Source organism: Sprattus sprattus, assembly GCF_963457725.1.
Source record: "Sprattus sprattus genome assembly, chromosome: 10".
Classification (NCBI taxonomy): Eukaryota; Metazoa; Chordata; class Actinopteri; order Clupeiformes; family Clupeidae; genus Sprattus; species Sprattus sprattus.
In genome coordinates this window covers 20,986,623-21,010,160 of record NC_137908.1, presented here as the reverse complement: position 1 = coordinate 21,010,160, position 23,538 = coordinate 20,986,623, and the positions used below count along the sequence as shown (strand labels likewise).

The 23,538-nt window shown below is 43.3% G+C and overlaps 1 protein-coding gene across 6 annotated transcripts in view; it reads left to right on the top strand.

Moving 5' to 3' along the window:
* Positions 1-23,538, top strand: part of atp2b2 (ATPase plasma membrane Ca2+ transporting 2) — an 86,382-nt gene that overhangs the window by 12,820 nt on the left and 50,024 nt on the right. For 4 of the 6 annotated variants that reach the window (XM_080846399.1, XM_080846397.1, XM_080846400.1 and 1 more), the window contains exon 3: positions 21,823-22,514. In XM_080846399.1, the coding sequence (XP_080702525.1) occupies positions 22,316-22,514 (199 nt within the window). In that variant the 5' untranslated portion in view covers positions 21,823-22,315. Of the gene's footprint in view, positions 1-7,648; positions 7,937-15,177; positions 22,515-23,538 lie in introns of those variants that run through there. The other 2 variants (XM_080846398.1, XM_080846402.1) reach the window with 2 other exon arrangements.

Genomic DNA, 23,538 nt, shown 5'->3' with positions numbered 1-23,538 from the left:
TCTCTTCACCTGATTTGCATTTGTGGCGATGAATTTGGAAGTTGTGGTAAAGTCTTTTTGGTGAATTTGGTATAGGAGATGCACATCATGCCATCGCAATACCCTTCAGATTACAGTATTTTATTAACATGTAAAAGTATTTTAAGATAACTAAATACTTCAAACAACCATATATCTCAGTCAGTGCATTTGTCAAGGTACTTGGAAGTCCAACAAATTATATTTTGTTTAATTAATAGAACAAATTGTATTACTAATACACATTCCCTTTGGAATAAGTATCCTTCCAATTATATTCTGTATTTTTCTGAACACGGTCAGATTAAACTGATTATTTGTAATATCTTTTTTTTTTATCAAAATGTTGAACTTCAAATAATGATCTTCAGAAGTAGTTATATACAGAAACAGTCGGTCCCCTAATTTGGGATGACCCAAAGGCTAGTGCTTCTTCCTTGTGTCTCCTTCTTCTTTGATTACATTTTACGGAGGGCACCATTATCACCTCAGAGAAGGTATGAAATCATGTACTTTATTCTGCCGCAATAGCAATGCAGTTGATAATAAATCAAAATGATTATGTTTAGAGGTTGATAATAAATCAATATGATTATGTTTAAAGGGTTGAGGGGAGAGTTACCCATCCTCTACTTGGTTTTTGACTTGGATGTTGTTTTTAAAGCATGACATCTGTATAGGCTATAGATTACTAAACATGGACGAACCACATGGGGACTATTTGGTGACACTAAAAATACACCCTTGTTCACTAACAAAGACAAATGATTGATACATCTTCTTGGCCAAAATATCAGATTACTTTGGGATGTGTCCAACCCAATATGGGGTTCAAAACTAGTTTTATGTAAAGGGGCTCTGCAGAACCTGTACTATTTTGTATGTGCCACCTCCACTGAGAAACATCTCTGTTTTCTCTGCATGCAGTTTAAGGATATATCAGTATCTGGTGTCTCTGCATTTCTCTTTAATATGAAATGATTTTACTAAATGGAACCATGTGTAATATAAAAAGAACAGGACCCAGGACTGAACTTTGTAGGACACCATTCTTGCAGTTCTAAGACATTTCCACCAATGCAAACGGCATTATGCTTTTCATACAGATACACCAGAGAACAATTTTCCTTTTTGTTTTGTTTAAAGCAATGTTATTGTTTTTATGGTTTAAAATGCTGTGCTGATGTAGTGGTACGATAGACGTGATATTTCTTTTTTGCCTACTGGTCAATTCAGTAATGCTCTCTTTAAGGTCACATCACCCCCATTTCATTCGATCCTCAATGGGTGGGAGGGCATTCTGTGTAGCCGCTACAGAACTTTGGAACTTTCTCCAACAGTCTCTTTCAGACCTTTCCTTCATACCAGGACTCCAAACTCTCCCCCTTAATCTGTACTCTGGCTTCTCTCCTGATCTCTTCTAACTCTGTTAGTCATTATTTTGCTGTTGTTCTCTGCTAATGGTTTTAATACTGTTGGCTTGTTCTCTTGTGTTTGCTCTGAATGATTTCATCGTCTCATTCCATATTGTGTTTTTGTAAAGCAGCCCTGTTCAGCCTAGGTGCTGTATCATTTTGTTGCTGTAGTTGTGTAAGGTAGTCATACTCCTGAAATGATCAAAATGTGATAAAAGATGTTTCCAGACAACAGGTGTGACCCCAAACAGTATATAAGCCCCCATTTCAAAAGCTGCATGCATCCAGAGTAAAATTGAGAGTAAAATTGTCCAGAGGATTTAAATAATCCATACAAGATTGATTGATTTGATATGCTACAAGTCTTCTGATGCACTTAGACCCACGAACAAGCAAATGTTGAAAGTAGTGCTCAGAGATAAAAGGGTATCACGCGACCCTTAGAATAATTTCTCAGTGCTGCATATTGTTACTGTGGGATATAGTCAGTCGTCCTGACATTCACAGTAACACTTTCAACAGACAGATAGTCTGTGGGTAGGCCTTGAATGTTGAGCATAAGATCAGGGACCCAGGATAACAGCCATTATTGAGCACCTTTATAACGCACCTTGGCCAAACCTTTTCACATCACTTAAGATCCCCTCTGAAGAGCTGGCAGCCGAGGTGCTAACTGTTTTGTTTATGATGTGGTGATCTAAGGAGCCTATGAATGGTTGGTATGAAGCCTTGAATACTGTGCTAGGGTTATAATGGCTACATCAATTCCCTTAATGAGGCCAGCAGGGCAACACTGCAGAGTATCATGGAGGCTCAAGGTCAGACTTTGCATTTGAGAATTCAAATTCCTGTTTGTGCATAATAGAATAGAGTAGAGTTTTTCTGAGCTGTTCGGTGATGAGATCGGACTCACCCTCACTAGATACAGAACAAATACAGATTTCAGTAGCAGAAGGCCTGACAGTTTTGTCAGAGTGTGTGGGTGTTAGTATAATGTTAAACAGTACTTTCAATTATTAAAGTATTTGGTAAAGTGAGTAAAGCAGTATGCTCTATTCCTCTGAACATTAGCATTTTTTCATAGTTCTCTCCTGCCATGTTGCATCAGTAATTTTGGATGCGGCGGGAAATTTAATTTAAACGTATCCACTTAATCTAATTTCCTAATCCAAACTCAAAGGTAGAAAAAGATTAGCATGGATTTCTCATCTTTTGTGTGGAAAAGTGAGTTTATGAATACCAATTACTTGGAGAAAATGCTAGTCACAGTCCTTTGCTGTAGCAGCTCACCCTCCAGTAACTTGAGAGAGAAGGGGGAGTCCCATAGAGACTGCTAAAATCAATTGAGTCTGACAATGCTGATGACTACAGGGTCTATGTCTCTGAGCAACTTCTCTTGAGAGAAAAAGTGAAACCGTTAGAGTGCAGACTAGATGTTAGCACTAATCAGAGGCAGCCTGTCAGTTACCATAAAAGCTAAGCAGTTTAGTTTCATGAAAAATTGACATACTAACCTTTGTCGGATCCTAATAGAGATTTCTGGTACCTTTGGGTGAAGATACTGTCGAAAACTTGTGAGTGCTTTTACGTTAGCTTCTTGCTTACCAGCCAACTACTCACAAAAGAGCTTTGTCATCACAAGTACACGGAGTATTTAAAGGGGAGTATTTAAACCATAGTAATAAAGCTACATTGCACTTTCACATTGATAACATGTCATGACTGGCCTTTGTGATTATTTATTCAAGTCATTCTTATTCGTGTGAATTTTATTATGCATTTGAACAATGAACACAAAAATAAATATTGTGTATCATGTTTCCCCAGCTAGCATTTTACACAAATACACTGAACTGTTATCTGTCACTGGCTTATATACCAGTATGACTTTCAAATTTCTGCTGCTAATTAATAGTCCTACATAATTGTAATATCATTGCCTGGCAGCTGATTTGACAGAGGCATCACCAATGCAGAAGGGAAGGCAGGTTTATTACTTTTTCTTCCTTCATTTGGAGAACTGACATTTGCCCTCTCACAACAACCGTTAGATGAACGCCTTGTGTAACATCATCAGAACTGCAGTGCCACAGAGAGATGTAGATACAGCACTGGGCTACAGGGTGGAGATGGATTCCCTGCATACGTAGAGGCCAGGCCTGGGTATGGTAGGCTGAGTCTTTTTGGATGACTCGGGCAATGAATCTGTCATTTATTTAGGAGCACAGCTCCTAGGGGTCATTGAAATGTCGGAGGATGGTGTGTGTCCTCCTACACAGATTAAAAAGGGGTCAAAGGTCAAGTGAATCCTTGCTCTGGACTCAGATGGCACTCTGAGGAGCCGTTGGTTATGGTTATGTCTCAGCTTGACATAAAACATTTGAGCACATTGGGAGGCAGATGTGTATCATACATATCCCCTCTGATATTTCAGAGTGTATCATACAACACCCGCAGACATTAACAGGCCTCTTGGAATGCCAGTTACAGTAGTGTTGCTTTGCACTTATGTGCTTTATAACATTTACACACAAATGTAATGTAAAAATATTTGTATCCACGTCAGATTGGACTGGTGTCATTTCATGTGAATATAAACTTTAACATTTTTCATTTCATGTGGCTGTATAATGTATTCAGTACTCAAGCTACTAAAAGAACCACTTTTGAATTCATTGGGTCTTTTATGGTAACCTGAGCCAGCTTTAATCAATGCCAGTGGGAGGATGTTATGTCCTCTGAGAGTGACCCCAGAGCATTGAGCTAATGTCTCTAATGTGTCACATGACTGAAGATCATTTCATTAAGACTGACAGAGTAAATGAAACAGTGCACACCCGCTCTCACACACATGAGTGAGTACACAGGCACAGGATGGCACGCATCCACACAAGGGACTATAAACCAGCTGGGTTTGAGAGAGGTGCTTTGCCTGTCAGCACAGAGGGGTTTGCCAATTAAAAACAGCACTCTGAAGCTTGACACAAGTTTAGATGCCTCTCTTAATGCAATTTCACAAACGGCCCCAGCCTCAACCAACCAGCAGAAGCGGTCAACGTCAGTGCACATGGCATGAGGCTCATTCACCACACAAAAAAGGCATGCAATACCCTGTCAATCAAGCCTGTGTGGAGAGGACTAGAGCGTTCCCTTTCAACACTCACCCCTCAGTGCTCCCACATTCTGCCATGCTTCTGTGCATCCTCCTGGAAACAGATTCCCTTGCATGCTGTAGTGGCCAGCTAATTAGACACGTTACCTGCCGCAGCTCTCCAGTGTCTCTGCCACGCTGCTGGAAGAGTGGGCGGAGGGGCGGATGATGGACTTGGTTGGGGGTTTTAAATCTTTCTTCAGCTCCTGTAGAGAACTTCCACCATACAGGTGGCCAATGATGAGTCACAGTTGAGTATTGGGGGTTGTGGCTGCTGCACAAGCAGTGAAGCTGAGAAGGGGGTGGGGGTGGGGCTGGGATGGGGTAACTGGTGCAGGGCCTGATGGTTTGGGGATCCAGGGACTGAATAACATCCTGCGACAGTAATTGCTAACGGCTAGCCATGTCCTTACAGGCTGAAGCAGTAACCAAAGCTCTGAAGTATTCATGCCAGGCAGTGCAATCCAACCCTTTTCACTTTGGTCTGATTCAGTCAATTCAGGTGCATCTGATACAATTCATTGAAATCTCCACAATTCAATTTGTGCACTCTGCCTCCTTTTACAGACTCGGAAAACCATACTAAAACAGAGCGTTGCTTTCTCAAGTTGTGGTGCTGGGGAGAGATGAGGTTGCTAACTCTGGAACAAACTGGGCCATCATCTGGCATGGATCAGGACTGAGTATGTCTCTGAGTCAGCTGTTCTTCGGGAAAGGATTCCTTTGTGGGCAGTGAGAGCGTGCAGGTTGTCTAGGGTGACCAGACGTCCTCTTTTACCTGGACACTTTTTGAGACCTTAAAAAATACGTCCGGGAGGGATTCGGAAATCGTCCGGGATTTTGCCTCGTTGAATATTTGTGTTTCTCTGGGTTTTAAACAAACTAGATATTACGTCCTCACAAGTTTTGGAAAGGGCATGTCCCTTCTTGCGCGAGCTCTGTCTGTACAGAGAACTGTCATTGGTCGACTGCCTTCCCAGTGTTGCCAGATGTATGATAATTATCCTACAAATACGATAATTTTGAGCCTTTGGTACAATACTTCGCCATTCCCAATCTGGCAACACTGAGTACCTTGCCGCCTCCAGTAGTTGCATTGTTTACAATAGTACATGACATCTGCATGTGGAAAAGATGTGAAAACTTCGTCAGGGGGGAGGGGACGGGGTCCCGCGACGAAGTGTCCTCTTTTTTACTAACTCAAATCTGGTCACCCTAATGTTGTCATCTTTGGCATTCGATTCTCTGACAGTTCCATACCACAAACAAGGTGTCAGCTAGGAGTACCATGGTGTGATCATGTGAAAGAGCAGAGCCTAGGTCTGAAGGTAGGGAGTACCATGGTGTGATCATGTGAAAGAGCAGAGCCTAGGTCTGAAGGTAGGGAGTACCATGGTGTGATCATGTGAAAGAGCAGAGCCTAGGTCTGAAGGTAGGGAGTACCATGGTGTGATCATGTGAAAGAGCAGAGCCTAGGTCTGAAGGAAGTTTCCACAGAGTTCCATTTGCCTCTCCCCCACACCTGTACTTTTTGGTGCACTGCAGCCCAATCCGGCAAGTACTGCATTGATATTCAGCGGCTGTGTTAGATCCTCATCACTGCCTCTCCCTTCAATTTCTTTCTCTCTCTCTCTCTCTTTCTCTCTCACACTCTCTCTCTCACTCTCTCTCTCTTTCTTGCTATCTCTCTGTCTCTGCCCTTCTTCCTTCTCTCCTCTCTTGCTCTTTTTATCACCTCCTACAAAATTCCTCTCTTTCCCTTAATTTCTCTTCCCTCCACCTTCTACCGTTTGGCTCACTATATATATGTCTCTTACACACATACACACTTACACAAGCTCTCTCACTCTCGCCCCCTCTCTCTCTCTCACACACACACACACACACATTATAGGTTCCACATGCACTTTCCATTTGTCCTGCAACAGTAGTCTCTCTCTACAGGAGCACCCCACTGCACCGTACGCTGTTTAATTAGTGAGCTGCAGGCTGTCCTCATAACATCTCTGGGTCCTACTGTGATTTACCGTACAACTGCTATGTTTTCAAGGATCACAAATCACATAAATACAAATCCACTTATCTGAGGGGAGACATTTTTTTTAATGAAAGAGATTCAGCAGTTTAAGCTGCAGATGTTTTAGGAAACCTCCGACATAGACAACGTGTTCAGTGCTTGGCATAGGTTTCCATGCCTCAACTCATAGGATTTTATGATAACCTTGGTACTGAGAGACCTAAAGGTTGTCACTGTCAAATGTATGCCATGCGCAGTTGGGTTAGGACTACTCCAGAATGAAGTTTTCTCTGTAAGCATACTTTTCCCTGTCAGACAGCATTGGCTGTGAGTGTGTGACAGGTGTGTATGTACATGTGGTATGGAGCCAAGCATACAGTGCCTAGAGATGGGCAGATCTGAGAGGGGTTTGTGCAGCGGTGTGTGCTGAAAGGGGGCTGGTACACTGCCCAGTGTGGCTGCCTACAGAGAGGCGCAAGCTATTCTGACACTGCATGTCCTTGAAAATTGTCCCCCTCCACGTCCTTCTCCGCCCCCCTTCACAATGAAGTGGCATATTCCTACTGGTGTGCCTCCTCCAGAAGCCCAGTCTCTGGGGATGCTCTGTCACTGAGGGAGAGCAAGAGAGATTGAGACAGAGAGAAAGGAGAGAGAGAGAGAGAGAGAGAGAGAGAGAGAGAGAGAGAGAGAGGGAGAGGGAGGGAGGACATTGTGTTCTCTCACCTCTGTGATCTGTCTCAGAAAAAGGCACCCCCATCCCTTCTTCCTATTCTCCTTCCGCTCATTCCCTCTGTCATTCTGTCTCTCAGCCTCATCCCTTCTTCCTATTCTCCTTCCTCTCATTCCCTCTGTCATTCTGTCTCTCAGCCTCATCCCTTCTCCTCTCCCCTCCTTTGCTCTGCTCTCACTTTACACATCTTTTCCATTTTCACTGTCTGTGTAGCATCTGAGTTCAAGTCAGGAAACACCTTTAGCACATTTATACCAACACACTTTTCTTTTCTATTGCCATTACATGTCTCAGTCTGTCTCTTGCTCTCTCAATCTCTCTCTCTCTCTCTCTCTCTCTCTCTCTCTCTCCTTTTCTCTCTCTCTGTCTCTCTCAATCTCTCTCTCTCTCTCTGTACCTATCTGCATCTCGGCATTCCGCAGGGCTGTCCAACTCCTCCTTCCTTCTTCTCTCCCACCCCCCTACTGTGCGGTGACATGGTACAGTCGATGTGCAGCGCCTCCTGTAATGTAGCTTCAGCTTATCCAGCCTTTACAGATGCTGAATGGTGATTACGCCAGGCTGTAATTGAAATCATTTTGGATTTGAGATGATTGCATTGCCAAGTAAGTATCAGCTGTGTTGCATGCAGAAAAAGAATCTCTCTCTCTCTCTCTCTCTCTCTCTCTCTATCTATCTCTGTCTCCTTCTCCCCTCTTCCTCTCTCTGTATCCCTGTGCATATATTATGTTTGGGAGTTGGTTGGTGCTGAAGAGAAACTGGTTGCTGTCTGAAGGGAAAATGTGCCGGGTAGTGTCTGACTGAGGGGCTGCCAGGTAATATGTGTATGTGTGAGTGAACATGCTCTCTCTCTCTCTCTCTCTCTCTCTCTCTCTCTCTCTCTCTCTCTCTCTCTCTCTCTCTCTCTCTCTCTCTGTGCTTTTTCATGACAGTGGATGGGAGACTGAGTGAGACTAGAGAGGAGAGAAATAAAACAGAATGGATAGTGATGGGTTTCTCTTGCCGAGCCAGATAGGGTCCTTTAAGGTTTCGTTTGTCCCCTTGTGGCCCCCACCTTTTCATAAAGCTGTGTTGTCCATCTGCCTACCAGAAGACTGGGGGGGTGAGGGGTGAGGGGGGGTGCATACCCAGACATCAGCTCTGCCTCCTGTGTCTTTTTTTCTTCTCCCTGCCGGTCTCTGTCTCCATTCTCCTCTCTGTTTTGTGTTTGGGGGAGGCTCAGATGACAGGTGACTGTGATGTGAATGGGTCAGAGCCTTGTTAAAATGCATAGCCTCTGCTGGGCAACTCTGGGGCAGACTTGAGTAAGGCGAGAGGACCGGCTGTCGGGTGTCGACAGGACAGGGACGCTTTGCTGCTGCTCCAGGTGAAGGATGACGCTGTTTCTAGGGCAGCAAAAAGTTGCTCCTTTCCCCTCTCTCCCTCTCCTTGCTCCCTCTCTCTCTCCCTCTCTCTCTCTCATTAGACGAGCCCTCTTTCTCTCTCCTCTCTCCCTAGCTCTGTCTCTGTCCTCTATTTCTTTGGCTCGTTTTCTCTCCGTGAGGCAGAGGAAATTGATTCTTCTCCCAAAGGAGTGGATGGCGGTGGCCTCTAGGAATGCAAACCACACTGCGTCAAGAGAAACGGGACAGCGGTGAGGCAAAGGTTAGATGTGTCTAGTAAGGGAGGTAAAGACTAAGAGAGACAGAAGGACAGAGACACGGCTCATACTATCACACTGTTTTTTTTCTTGTGATGATGCACATATGCTATGTGCCGCTATTTTGTTGTTGTGGAGTCACTGTGCCTGTGTGAGGGGACTGCAGTTGGTAGTCTGCAAGGGCAGGGGGTAAGTGGAACAGGTAATGCAAACAAGTACATCTCTTGCGCCGTATCAATTTGTCCGTATTTGTCCTGTGCAGTGAAAAGGCTACAGGTATAAATTAGCTCTGTTTAAGGTTGCATTTTCTTTTAGACAAGTGTTCCAATCTAGCCCTCTCTCAGCTGCAGTTCAGTGCAGGCTGTCGGGCGCTCATCCGTCTCTTCTCTTAGTTTTTGAGGTTGATTTGCTCTGCTGTTGGGCTGGTTGGAGTGCAGGCTTGAAGTGGTGTGATTCTGTGGTGGTGGATCTCCTTGCGGCAAGGCTGACTCATAGATTGTTATCTAATTTTCAGAGGGGAAAAAAAGGACGGATAAGTGCTGCTTGTTGGTTCGGGGTACTTTTATTGTTGGGAATGCGCTCTAGCTTACTCATCATCCATGGTCCTAGAGGCAAGTGGGTATGTTGCTGTCATGACAGATTAAATTGGGCAAAACGGCACTGTCCACTACAAGTGTCGTAACTCTCACTCAGCCTTTTTATCATTAACATTGTTAAAACACTGTGTGTGTGTGTGTGTGTGTGTGTGTGTGTGTGTGTGTGTGTGTGTGTGTGTGTGTGTGTGTGTGTGCGTGTGTGTGTGTGTGTGTGTGTGTGGGTGTGTTTGTGTGTAGTCAGGGTGTAGGCATTTAAATTATGACATTATGACTTTTAAATGTGATGATGTGCCTGGTAAACAGGTAGGTGCATTGAAAGTACTGATACTGAAATAAGAATCTTCTTTGTAATGTTAGCTTGGTTTAAAAGGCAGGATAGAGGAGAGTAGGCAGCTGAATTTGGCCCCTTTTTGTCAGATCATGTCCCCGCTAAGCTCTTTTGTGAGGTATGACAACAGCGCAATGACAGATGTTAGTGTTTCTTGTCCCCTCATCACCTAAAGTAACAGAGATTCCCGCCTAACTTATTGGATTCATCTCTTTCTTTGCATTCATTTACACTAATTGTAATAGCTTTCTTTCTTTTTTTGACCAGATGAGTGTCCATGTAATATAAAGCAACTACAGCATATATAAAAATGGACGGGTGTTCCCTGGCATAATAGAGTCATCGTGACTCAGTGTGCACCTGAGTTGTGTTCCTTCAATGGTAATGTAGCCAATTATAGAGCGCATCTATTATTTTGGACCGTTTCGATACTGCACTTTATATGTGGTACACTAGATTGGGGTTCAGGCAGGTATGATAATTAGTTCTGACCCACAGGCAGCTGCAATGCAGCACTAAGTGCTGATAAAGGGGATGAAATGTCACTTCATTGCCTGCTTTAATCATTGGATTAGTGCAACATAAAAACGATGTTTGATGTGCTATTGTATCTATGGCTTACTAATGTATTATCATTTTGTTGTCTGGACAATAACAGATTATTATTCAACATGTGAATTACTTTTACTTTAATTTACACTGTATTGCTTTTATTGTTCTTTATATTTTTTTGGTTTTTATGTTTTTAAGAAGGGGTATTACAGTTGCTTACATGTATATTATTAATCCTAGCCAAGCAAGGCTTATGGGTCATAATGAGTCAGGTGCTGATTGGTTCCCTGGTTGGGGGTGTCACGTGATTCCACGATTCACTGAGAGCATGTAATTGGTTGTAAACTACACCCTATGTAGAATATAGGATGACCCATGTGAGCTGTGCTAGTGTAAAACTCCACCCAGAAATGAATGCACGTGCAGATGTCTACATGCATGCACATTCACCGTACACATCTTTCTCACTGTATGACCTTGCCCTAATTATGCAGCAAGCGTGATTATTCCCTACTGTCAAAATGTCTGTTCTTTATGTTCTCTCTCCATGTACTGTGTGCACACACAGTTTTTAATGAGACTAGTGCTGTAACTAGCACACAGTCTAGTAATATAGACGTGATAGCAGCATATGCAAATGTACTGGCCTTAGTATCCATATTATTCAGATATCACTGAGCTAACGTTACTTAATTACTTAAACAAATTAAGTTGTGCAAAAGAAATGCCTTCTAGACTGGAGAACACAAACAAAATACTAAAGAGCAAAGAGAAGCCCTTAGGTAAGTTGAAGAGGAGAGGGGAGTCAGTTTTGTCCTTTGTCGTGTCTATGAGCAAGCCTTAATTAATGTTCCATTGAGGTGCTGCAGGCTCTGCTTACAGGCTATTTATTAGCTCCTTAGACTGCCCCTTTGTGCCATAGCACCACTGCATCTGCCCCTTAGTGCCATAGCACCACTGCATCTGCCCCTTATTGCCATAGCACCCCTGCATCTGCCCCTTATTGCCATAGCACCACTGCATCTGCCCCTTCATCTGCCCCTTATTGCCATAGCACCACTGCATTTGCCCCTTAGTGCCATAGCACCACTGCATCCTCCCTTATTGCCATAGCACCACTGCATCTGCCCCTTAGTGCCATAGCACCACTGCATCCTCCCTTAGTGCCTTAGCACCACTGCATCTGCCCCTTATTGCCTTAGCACCACTGCATCTGCCCCTTATTGCCATAGCACCACTGCATCTGCCCCTTAGTGCCATAGCACCACTGCATCTGCTCCCACAAGCCATCCTTCTTTGGTGCCCCACAACTGCACCCTGTTCAGGAATGGATAAATTAACTACTATTGCCATTTGGGGATTATATGGATGTGTAGGGGTTGTGGCAAAAGTCTTGTGGGTACATTCAACTTGTCTTGTAACTGTTTTTATGTGAGTGCAAGTATTGTGTCTGCCTGACCTGGTAGCCTGTCTTTCCTTGGATATGTTTCATGTTGTCTTTTCTATGCATAATACATAGATGGCATACTAGCTTTCAAGACTCGAATGAATCCTTGGCACAAGTGGAGGCTTGCATGTGTGAGAAAGCTGATTGTGGTGGGCCAGGCATGAGGTTCTGGGGTGTAGCCTGGAGTGGAAGTGGTACCGCACGGAATAGAATTAGACACAGCCATACTTGCCTTTACTGAAATCCGTAGGATCACGAATGGAAGCTAAATATAGTGTGATTGATGGGTGAGTAATGGAGGATGGAGGCAGTTGATGGCTAGTTCCACCTTGTCACCATCAACAAACACAAACTGTCACTCTGTTACTGCCAGCAGCTCTGGCTAGAGGGCAGAGCTCACATGCAATGGTACATCGACCCACAGATCCTAAAGTAAACGCTTAGCATTTATTGTTACAGGCTTACTGGAAAAGAGCAACAGCAACTATTCCCATTAGATAAGGCTTTTAACATGACCTGTTAAAACAAGGGCATGTTCATTGGTTTCTACTTTTATTTTTCAGTCGAAATGGTTACATGGTTAAATTTCACATTTATCTGATACTATTACTGTTATAGAGATTAGGTCATCAGTTCTAGGCTAAGCTTCACAAGTTAAGTTCATCCTGCTCATTATGCTAATTGTGGTTGTGGTAACTGCTTTGGGTCGTTAAGCCAGTCAGTAGTGTCATTGCTCAGCTTCTTATTTCAGCACTTTGTTTACCCTTAGCTAGAAAATGAAAGGAATGTCACAGAAAGCATAGCATGAAAGTGCAAGTGTTCATGCAAACAACTGTAGGTGTGTGAAATGATAGATGTTTCATATACCTCTGGTTACTTGGGATGATTTCCAAAGTTCATCAGATCTCTTTTTCCAGAGTATGCCTACTGCAAAAGTCTCTGAAACCATTTGGAACCATATTTATGTGTTAACAGCAAAATAATGCCTTGTTTATGTCTAGGGTTCCGACCCATTTTCATTGACAACATTTGAAAAATGTTCAAGGAGTTTTCACAAGCACATTTAATGAAATTTCCATGACCTTTTGCAACCTACAAGTATACAGATTTGCGTATTTTACTTCCCATTATTCAATGAAAATGTAACAACCTTTTCCATTCCTTTTCCATACGGCTAGGTAGGCTATGTTAAGTAAAGTGGAAATTCAACCTACAGAAATATGCACAATGAAACATTCTCCATGGAAGAGAACAACAACATCATTAATTTCATTTCATATACACATTACAAAATCTAATTTCATGACCTCGAAAACTTTAATTGAATTTACTGAATTTTATGATTTTTTTTATGCCTGAAAAATTGAAATTTTAAATTCCATGATCTTTCCAGGATTTTCATGACAAAGGGAACCCTGAAGGCCATTCATATGCTAAACATATTTACAAAGTTTAGTTCTTCAATGACTTTATTTTGAAAAAGTCTCTGGGCTTTGTCTCTGGGGTTTGCCCTTTGGGCTTAATCTTCTAGCTGACCCCCCCAAGCTCTCCTTGTTATGGGTGAGGTAGATTCATCAGCATGGGCGACACCGATTTATCCGTGGCACTCTCTACTCTCCTGTAAGCTAGGTCTGTGTGCTGAATTTAATTAGAACAATAGCACCCTAATGATTTTTGCACAATGATTTGGAACAAGTGTAGGGCAATGCCTGTGGTTTTTTCCCCCTCTTGTCTTCAAATGACCTTGCAGGTACAAGACGAAGGGTGTGTTTGCTGGCTAGGAACAGTGTATATGTGGTTATTCTGTGACAGATTTGTATTCAGTAATATGTGTATGTGATCTTAGGTGTCATTTCTGGATGGTATTACAATATTTAAGATTGTATTAGGGCTGTTTATTGGCTCATGCCATTCTGCAGCCCAAGCAGATTGAGATAATTTAAAATAAATGCTTAGCAGGACCACTCCTCAACACGAAACACCCCCTGCTTCTTTTCATCAATACAGGGCACAGACACACAGACAAACAGACACACAGACACACAGACACACACCACCAATTGGTCCTGTTTTTCTGTCATGTTTCCCCTTTTTCCTGTCTCCCATAGCTATCTTGCTTTCTATGCCCAGGCAACAGTGCAGCCATAGTGCCTAAAGAGTACCAGAAAAGCAAGGTATTAGAGGAGCCAGATGTTTAATTCGGTATTGTTATGTGACAGATGTTGTGCCTCAGAGTCATACCGATGGAAAAAGAGTGACAGATTGTTAGCAAATACCCTTCCCCACCCCCCCACCCTTGCCATTCTAACCCAACCCCCCACTTTGAGAAAAACTGTCCTTATTATGCAACAAAAGACAGGCACTCTGTTTTCCTGTTGTCATATTAGTGGATTAGAAGCATACATGGGTAGGGGACTTAGATCCATCATCTCAACAGCAGAGTTCAATCCCTCTGATCTGTGCCCTAACACTAAGACAGATCTGCCACTGAGGATCAATCACATCCAATTGGATTGTGGTATGATATCTGTTGGGTCTCATATATCATGCATGTTTCCCCAAAGCTTTGCCACTGAATTGAATTGAACAGACATCCTTATGATTTGTGTTTAGATCTTGATTTGGTTTTCGGCATGAAGATTTTCTTGTTCATGAATGCAAACAGATTCGCTATTTACTGGAGCATTTCATTTGTAAATATGTTTAGTATGTTAAAAGGATTAATAACAATATAAAACCAATTAGTGATTTTCAGTTACAAATTCCCAATACAGCAAACAGCATTATGTGGTATGAAATATTTTATGAATTTCAATCTATGACAAATGACAAATGCAGTACAGTATATTTCTAAATCATATTTATAGAACTACGCATGGTACATATAGGACATGTATTATATATTTACAACAATGTTCTCTCTCGTTAAGTATGTTCACCATCTCTCTTTTCTCTCTTGTTAAGTATGTTCACCATCTCTCTGTTCTCTCTCGTTAAGTATGTTCACCATCTCTCTGTTCTCTCTCGTTAAGTATGTTCACTATCTCTCGTTCTCTCTCACTTTAAGTATTTTCACCATCTCTCTGTACTCTCTTGTTTAGTATGTTCACTATCTCTCGTTCTCTCTTTGTTCTGTCTGTCACACATAGAAACACATACATAATGTAACGTAGCAAATGACTGAGCTTTGATGAGTTTACTCAACTAGTTGACTGCCAAAGGAGTAATCAGTCTGCACGTGCACTCCTAGCTTCTGTGTGTGTGTGTGTGTGTGTGTGTGTGTGTGTGTGTGTTTTCCTCTGTGTGAGTGACAATCTGCATGTGTGCTGTGTGTATTTATGCTTATTTTTCACTAATTACACACAAACACAGTGAGTGTGGCGGCCTTTCTATGGTTTCTAATTTTCCATATTCCAATATCCAGTCAAGGCCGTGGGTCGTCAGCAGGTAGTGGATTACACACTCTCGGTAGTTTCCAGTTAAGAGGAATAATCCATTTATTGTGGCTTCAAAAGGGTGAACATAAACGAGTAGTATAAAACAATCAACTTTGAATACAGTAAACTAAAACGGGCTAAACTATTATCGAAAAGTGTACCGAAAAGTGGTCAAAAAAACGTATGTTTAACCCACCTAGACCCAACATTTGCTACCAGTCTTCTACTCCCCTAGCCATTCAGGTGACGCTACTCATAAGCCGTCCAGGTGGCATCTAATCAGCGGTCCAGGTGACAATTAAACAATTAACCTAAACTTCAACAATGGTAGTCTAATATGCAGGTTAAGAAACAACAGGCAAGCATAGAATAGGCAAACATAGAAACAGTATAATTACATAACACAACCTAACTAACTCAGGGGAAATGCAAACTTTAAGTTCAGACAAAAAAATTCCAAAACGGCTACAACAGTGAGATTCATGCACATGGTTATTCTTACACACAAACACACGTGTGTTTGTGTGTGTCTGTGTGTGTCTGTGTGTGTTCCTCTGTGTGAGTGGGAATCTGCATGTGTGGTGTGTGTATTTATGCTTATTTTTCACCAATTACACACACACATACACAGTGAGATTCATGCACATGGTACTCAACTAGTTGACTGCCAAAGGAGTAGTCAGTCACATACACGTACACACACACACATCTGATGTTGCATCTCCACTTACGGATCCTTACGCTATCCGTCATGCTGGAGCTTGAAGCATGTATACGTTTAACACTGGCGGTCTTCTGGGTCAGTGCTCACAAAACAGCAGGATGTATCATGGCTCTGCAGCATGTCTTCCTCTACACCTTCAGGCTCAGAGCCTTGTATGAGTGGGCCGAAGGCAGCCGTGGCCTGTGGATGACCACAACACTTCACTCAAAATGGCCTGTCATAACACACAGCACGTAGCTGTCATGGCAGTAATGTATAGTGCCTTCATGCATAACCTGTGAGTGTGTGACAGTGAAGTGGTGAAGTCAACGCATAAGCTTAAGAGTGTTTCTGGGACGATTGTTTTATAACAGAGGCAACAATTTTTTGTTTTAGATTGTCATGTGAGGCATTCCCAGGACAACATTATTTGAGTAAATACACTGTGTCTTTATAAAGTTGGGTAAATAGAACACTAATGGGCACTCTTCTGCTGAACATATTTTGAAGTATTTTACATGATAAATAGGAATCCATTCAAGAGTGGGCTGGACGCCTTCCAGCTTAATCATCTGAGGCTGTGCTGAATGCTCATGAGGGCCTTTTTAAAAGCCCCCAAGAAGCATCAGTGTCATTTCCCTAACCCATAGGTCACCATCACTCATCTCCTGTGGGCTGGACGCCTCCATAACTCTAGTGGCAGTGACTGCGGCCCTCAAGCTGACCTCTCCACTCTCACACCCAGTGTACATGGTCAGCACTTTAACAGGGGCCTTGGGGAGAGAGATGGAAGAATTTGGCTCCTGCAAAACCATCTGCAGTCACTGATGTCATGGTGGTCCAGTGACCACTTGGAATATATGAACGCCATTACCCAGGCCCGAATGGTCTGAGTATTTATAGGGAGGAGAATCTCTCATCAGTGGAATATCTTGCATGTAGATCACAATAGGATCCATGCAGACCAGCTGCTTTATTGCATAATAAAAGCCTAGCGGTGGAACCAACAAGCAAGGGCTGAGGTACTAAAGAGGTTGAGGTACTGAAGAGTGAGGTACTGCTAGTATATGGTTGCTCTGGTTTCACTGTGACTCCAACCAGAACAATATCATTTTTTAAGTAAATATATGACCCTTAGGTATTTCACCTTATTACTGTTTGCTTATCACAGCACCTCCATGGTAAACAACAAACCATAATATAAATAATAATAAAAACACTTTTTACCACTGAAGAGAAATACAAAATGTATTCATCAAATCCCTCAACAGCAAAAACAGTGGCTGAATTGGCTCTGGAAAACATGATGGTTAGCATCTGTGATTCATTCACTGGAACAGAAGGGCAGAGTGGGTAACGAGAGAGGGAGAGAAAGCAAGAAGTAGCAAAAGATAGTAAAATAAAAGCAAACATTTCTTATATCATGCATGTGGCAGACAAGTAGAAATGTCCTGAGAAATCATCACTTTTCTGCCCTGTTGCCCCTCCCTCTGTGCCTCCCCGGTGTCATCTCGGAAAAAGTCACGCCAGGCTGTCCACCTTGGCACATCGCTCACTCTCCTAGAAGCTTTTATAGAGGCAAGCCCTTTTATCCCTGGCGGCACTCAAAGGCACGTGGCTGCATTAAAGGTCCGAGCTGTAACAAAGACAAGATCACTCAAGCTGGCTGCCCCGGTTTGCAATGTGCGAGACACTGTGTGTAATCTCTGCCACTCTGAGGCAAAAGGAAGCCTTAGCCAGCCCAAAGCAATCCACCCGCCTATTCTTCAAAGGCCCTCCACTTTCTCGGTAAACAAAAGGAGCAGGATCAGGAGAAAGCGCTGTGGAATGCTGTCTCTTTACCCTTTACGCTGAAATGACTCCAAGCTGCACTCTGCCGTCCTCTACCATTTGTCTCTAAAATAGCGCTCCATCCTTCCCCTTTGTGGGTCTTTGACAGGTGCTCTCAACACAATTAGAAGTCACGATTCACAGCACATCAGCCTGGCAAGACCACTAACATTGGAGCTTACTTACAAGTCTCCCTTTTAGCAGGCTAACATTAAGATGTCTCACTTTGGGTGCGCAATGACGTCAAATAAATGCTGTAACAAAGTTGCAGGAAATCACTTTGCCAACATTATGTAACAGCAATGTACATCCCCTGGCATGGTTGGATTTGTGCATTTTATACACTCATTTCAGTGAGACACCGCACCACAGAGAAGCTTGGTGTGAATTGATGTACTAATAGAATTCAGCTCACATGTTTCTAGGGCTTGGATTCATTCAGTGTGAAATATTCTGGCAAAATCTGTAGACACATGTTCATTAATATATGTTGCTATATGACCTGTGGTTGATATATACTTAAGCATTGACAAAAGCACTTGTTTAACTTATGACATATAAGCTTTGTTAGCAGAAGAAAATGTCCCCTACACTTACAGCTGTTTTCTGACTTATTGCTGGGAAGCACTAGATGCAGTTTATGACATGCCACTGTATGTCTATATCTAGGTTTTGTTGATCATCTCATATTAACATTATTCTCACAGAATGTGAGAAAGCCAATTATTAATGCATTCCATTTCAGGGATAAATGTGTGTATGCTTGCACATGCATGTAAGCAAGCATGTAAGCAAGCAAGAAAGCAAGCAAGAAAGCAAGCAAGAAAGCACACACATTTAAAAAAACAGGAAAAGGGAGACAAAGGCTATCGGCACAGCCCTCCTGCTGGAGATCAGGCTGCCGTCACCTCAAAGCAAGTAGCAATTATTTAGTAACCGCACAATTAAGTGTCTAGCAGCCCCCCCCCCCCAACCCCCTCCCAGTCGGAGCTGTCCTGTCTGGTCTCCGGTTTGGAGTTAGGTTAAGATGATCATGCCAACCTTAGTCATCCTCATGCTCAGCGGTTACCACAGCACACCTTAGTCAAGCTCCCAGGGAGGGCATGGTACAGCAGAACATGCTAGCCAAAAAGCTAAACTGGACCCTACCAAACATGGAACCTGTATTTGTATTTATAAACCAGAATATGAAGGATAGGATGGATCCATCTCTTTTTGTTATCAACATTTCCTATATCTTACTTTGTCCCAGGCCAGACACAGACATCGTAGCTGTAGGTACAGGGTTTCTGAATGGTAGCCTGACACTGTTTCTGCTGTTGAAGACACAATCCACCACCATCAGAAATGACTTGTACCGTCTGAGATGAGCGATGCGATTATGCACTTTAGACAAGCATTAAAATAACACACATTTACATCAATTACACATTAAATCCAGTTATTTTCCATTAGAAGTGTGGTATAACTATTAACCCATGTCCGTGTTAATTACTGGCAATTAAAATGTAGCATTTCAAAATTAAATGCACACATCAATAATAAATATGGCTCCCTAAATGTAAACTATTCCATTACTCATCTTCAACGAGAGCGCTGTAGCTAATTCTCTAAATGTGACGTTCAGCAGCAGTGGGCACACAGGAACCATGTCATTCCTTCCTGTGTGCTGTGTGTGTCTGACATCTCTTGACTGTGCATACCATCTCACTGCACCCTTCTTCAACAGCAATGGCTTTCTATATTAAGCTGAATGATTAAAATGAGATGAAGAGAAATCACTTGAGATAACTATAAAGACCACGTCTGAGGTATGGATTTACATTGTATTTTCAAGGTTCAGTGGAATGTGAGTTGTCTAACCCTAGTTTCAGCTGAGATACCATAGTACATGGCCACCCATGAGCATGTCAGTGAATATCCTGCGATGCCACTGTACACACCACTGCACAGACCAGTTATTCCCTGCATCTCCACGATTGTTCCATGCTGTGGAACCCCGCGCATAACGATGCTATGCAGGACTAGTTTCGATCGGGATAATGTTATTCATGCTAACACAAGATTAGGAGGAAATAACACGTTTTTTTTATAAACAGGTGCAAGATAGTGTTTTTTTTACACATGGCACATGGCGGGCACTGTACAATTCATCCAATGTAAACGTCCACCTTGGTTTAGCGGGTTTAGCAGGCGGGAGCGAGACAACTCGTAAATGATGCTGGCGAAAATATTAACAAAATAACAAAATATTACAGTTTTGCGTTGCGTGGGACAGGATGTTGTGAGAGCAGAACTGAAATGTCTATCACGCTCAGAGCTTTCCTCCATGCCACGACAGGGCCTCCTCCCTGGAGCTGCTCCCACGGCAGCTCTCGTTAGACATGCTGGCGCAGCAGTGACATGAGCTTTGATTATCCAGCCTCTCTGGGCAGGGAGTACTTGAGGGAGATCCTGCTGCTTGCCAACCAGCACCAGCAGCCAGACACCACGCCTGGCGCTGGTGGCAGTAGGTGATGGTGCCAGCCTCTGCCTCTGCAGTGAGCTTTGCCAGTCATGCCATGAGTAAAGGCAGGAAATGCTCATGGTAATGTGCTACATCACCGCTATAGGATGTGCCAAGTTCGGGCTATGCTGAAAAATGTGTAATTAATGGATAGAACTCTTATACTGGACATCCCTAACCCTAATTAAAAAGGTTGTTTAAATACTATTAAAATAAACTTGTATTGTCATGTTTATAGAGAAGGGGAGCTGTATTTGGAGTGTAATTGTTTAAATGTGTGTGGCACTGCTTTCCCTCTTATATGACTGCAGTTGTTGGTATTTTTAATTTTAAATTAAACGATACAAGGCTGTCCAGTGGGCAAAATATTATGGTAGGGTCATCGATCATAGAGAGTCAAGCTCTCTAGTTACCCATCAACACTGAAAAGAGATACCCTCATTACATTACACAATCCTCTGCATTCATCTCGTAGATGCCTGTAGCTAATTGTAGTGTGACTGTGATGCATCTCATCCTTGATAGCAGGTCTTCACGTCTTTTCATGCTGATTGTGCTCTAAAGACGTGACACACAGACACAGATACTGTGTACAACTCAAAACATATCCTGACTTGTACACAACAAAGTGTACAACAAGTATTTGCCTATGAACATACACATAGTTAGACCATCACCCCACTTTCTGTCCTCCAGCAATTTATCTCCCCCTTTCTTCCTCTCCCTCTCTCTCTCTCTCTCTCTCTCTCTCTCTCTCGATCTTTCTCTCTTTCTCTTCCTCTTTCACACTTTCAATCATACACACACACACGCACACAGCGAGTGCAAAATGGAGCTGTGAGGCACACAAATGTTCTCTCATTAAAATGTATGAGGTTCTGTATTTAGCCATGGCTCATGGGACTGAAGTGTGGAGCTTGGATGTGACTGTTCTGCTGGTGTTGGTGCTGATGCTGATGCTGATGTGGTGCGGCTGCGGCTGCGGATGCGGATGCCGGCTCTGCCGCTGCTGTTGTCATGGCTAGTGCTGCATCTGTGTGCGTGTGACACAGGCAGTTGTGTGGATGTGTGCCCTCTCTCAGCTCCTCCCCACCACAGACAGCTAACCAAGCTCCGGCTGAGGCTGCTGCATCCCTCCCTTTCTCACACGCTTTCTGCTCCTCTCACTCCTTCCCTCCCCACCCCCCCATCTCTCTCTTGCTCCTCCCCCCTCCTCTCTTTCTCTCCTAATTTTACACACACTGTCTCTCTCCTCCTCTGCCTTGCTGTCCTTCGTTCCTCCTCCCTCTCTCTCTTCTCTCCCCTCCCCTCCTGTGACCGTGTTGCAACACTCTCCTTTGTACCAGTGCCTCAGAAACTGACTCCGCTTTCTTTTCTCTGTCTCTCCATCCCTCTCTCACTCCTTTCACCTCTCTCTCTCTCTCTCTCTCTATCTCTCTTTCTTTCTCTGAAGGAGTAATGGAGCAGAGCACCATGTAGACAGAGGCAGACTGAGGCCAATCAGAATGGGACAGTGCACATGGAGTGGTGCAGGTCTGCAGCCGTGTTGAATGAAGGTTCCCAGGAGCAGCTGATCCGGCGCTCTCTCTCTCGCCTTCCCGGAGTCTTGCGCCGCTCACCGCCCTCTGAAAAAGCACCTGCTGGCTGCCCATACCAACGCCTCTTCCACACAGTGGACTAGATTTTTTCACTCCCCTTTTTCTCTCTCTTTCTCGCTGCCTCCTTCCACAGATTCTCTGTCTTTCTCTCTACAGCTTCTCTTTCCTTTTCTCTCCCTCTCTCTCTCTTTCTCTCCCCTTGCATCTCCCCAGTGATTAGACACATTCAAATCTACCAGCCACGCTGCCTGGTGGCGGCCCGCTTTGTTGGTCCTTGTCCCCCGTGATTTTTTTATTGACGATTCTCTTCAGCTCTGCATCGAGCGACACCAAGCAATACTTGCCACTATGGGGGACATGACTAACAGTGATTTTTACACCAAGAACCAAAGTAATGAGGACAACCATGCCGGGGGCTTTGGGATCTCGCTCATGGAGCTGCGCGCTCTTATGGAAATGCGAGGCACGGAAGCCGTGGTCAAAATCCAAGAGGACTATGGGGGCACGGAGGGACTTTGCCAGAGGCTCAACACATCGCCGACAGAGGGTGAGTGGGTGATCCATGTGGTCCTTCCTCTTATGCATTGTTTTGAACACACCATATTTACATACACACATACACAGACACATACTGTCCTGCACAAAACACATCACAAACACAACACACCTCATCACACACACACTCTCTGTCTCTCTCATGTGTTGCATACGTGTCACTCAAGTCGAGTCATGTAAATGATAACTGAAGATATTCCTCTGCCTGTATCAGTTCTGAAACATCTCTGTTTAGCTATGCATAAAAACATTTAGGAGCACACTCTCCCTTCTCCTTTCCCCTACCTCACACAGGTGTTATTAGACAGTACTTGTCTCCTGGGCAACTACATAGAGGTCAGCCTAAATGTGCCTCCTTGATATGTGGAAGCACAGCCCACAGTGGAGGAAATGCCAGCTTTGATTGATGACTGGACTTACAGATTCTCTCTAATGGCTGTTTTGCCTGAGTAATTAAAAGGAAATAATACGTTCCAGAACTGCACTTAAGGACCATCACATTTTATAGGAAAGTACATTTGAAAAAAATAAGCAGGCCTGAATCTCTTAGGTGGAAAACAACAGCTGGTGTGGTTTGCTACCCAATGCTTCATTGCCCCCACTGTAATGGGATAGGGGCTAGTGTGGACGGCAGAGTCATGTTTGTAATCTATAGCTTTATAGATGGCGACATCATCTTGATCTATGAACATCCTTTGGCTGTACATGTTCATCAATAACAACAGGAACCCTGTTGTATGTGCCATATAATGATGGTGCCTCATGTTGTTAGTAAAGTAGACAATGCTGTATTGTATATGTTTACCTGATCAATGAATCTTGAATGCAAATTGTTTCATGTCTGAAATATGCTCAGTGGCCTGCATTTTCCACCAATGTATAACTCATATTTATCCTTTTAATATGGTAAGTCATTTGAATGGCAAACTGCATTTCTTAACACCTCTTTAAATAACCAACCCCTGGGAATTATTGATCAAACTGCCGATTTAAATGCAGCCCACGAGATGACCTGC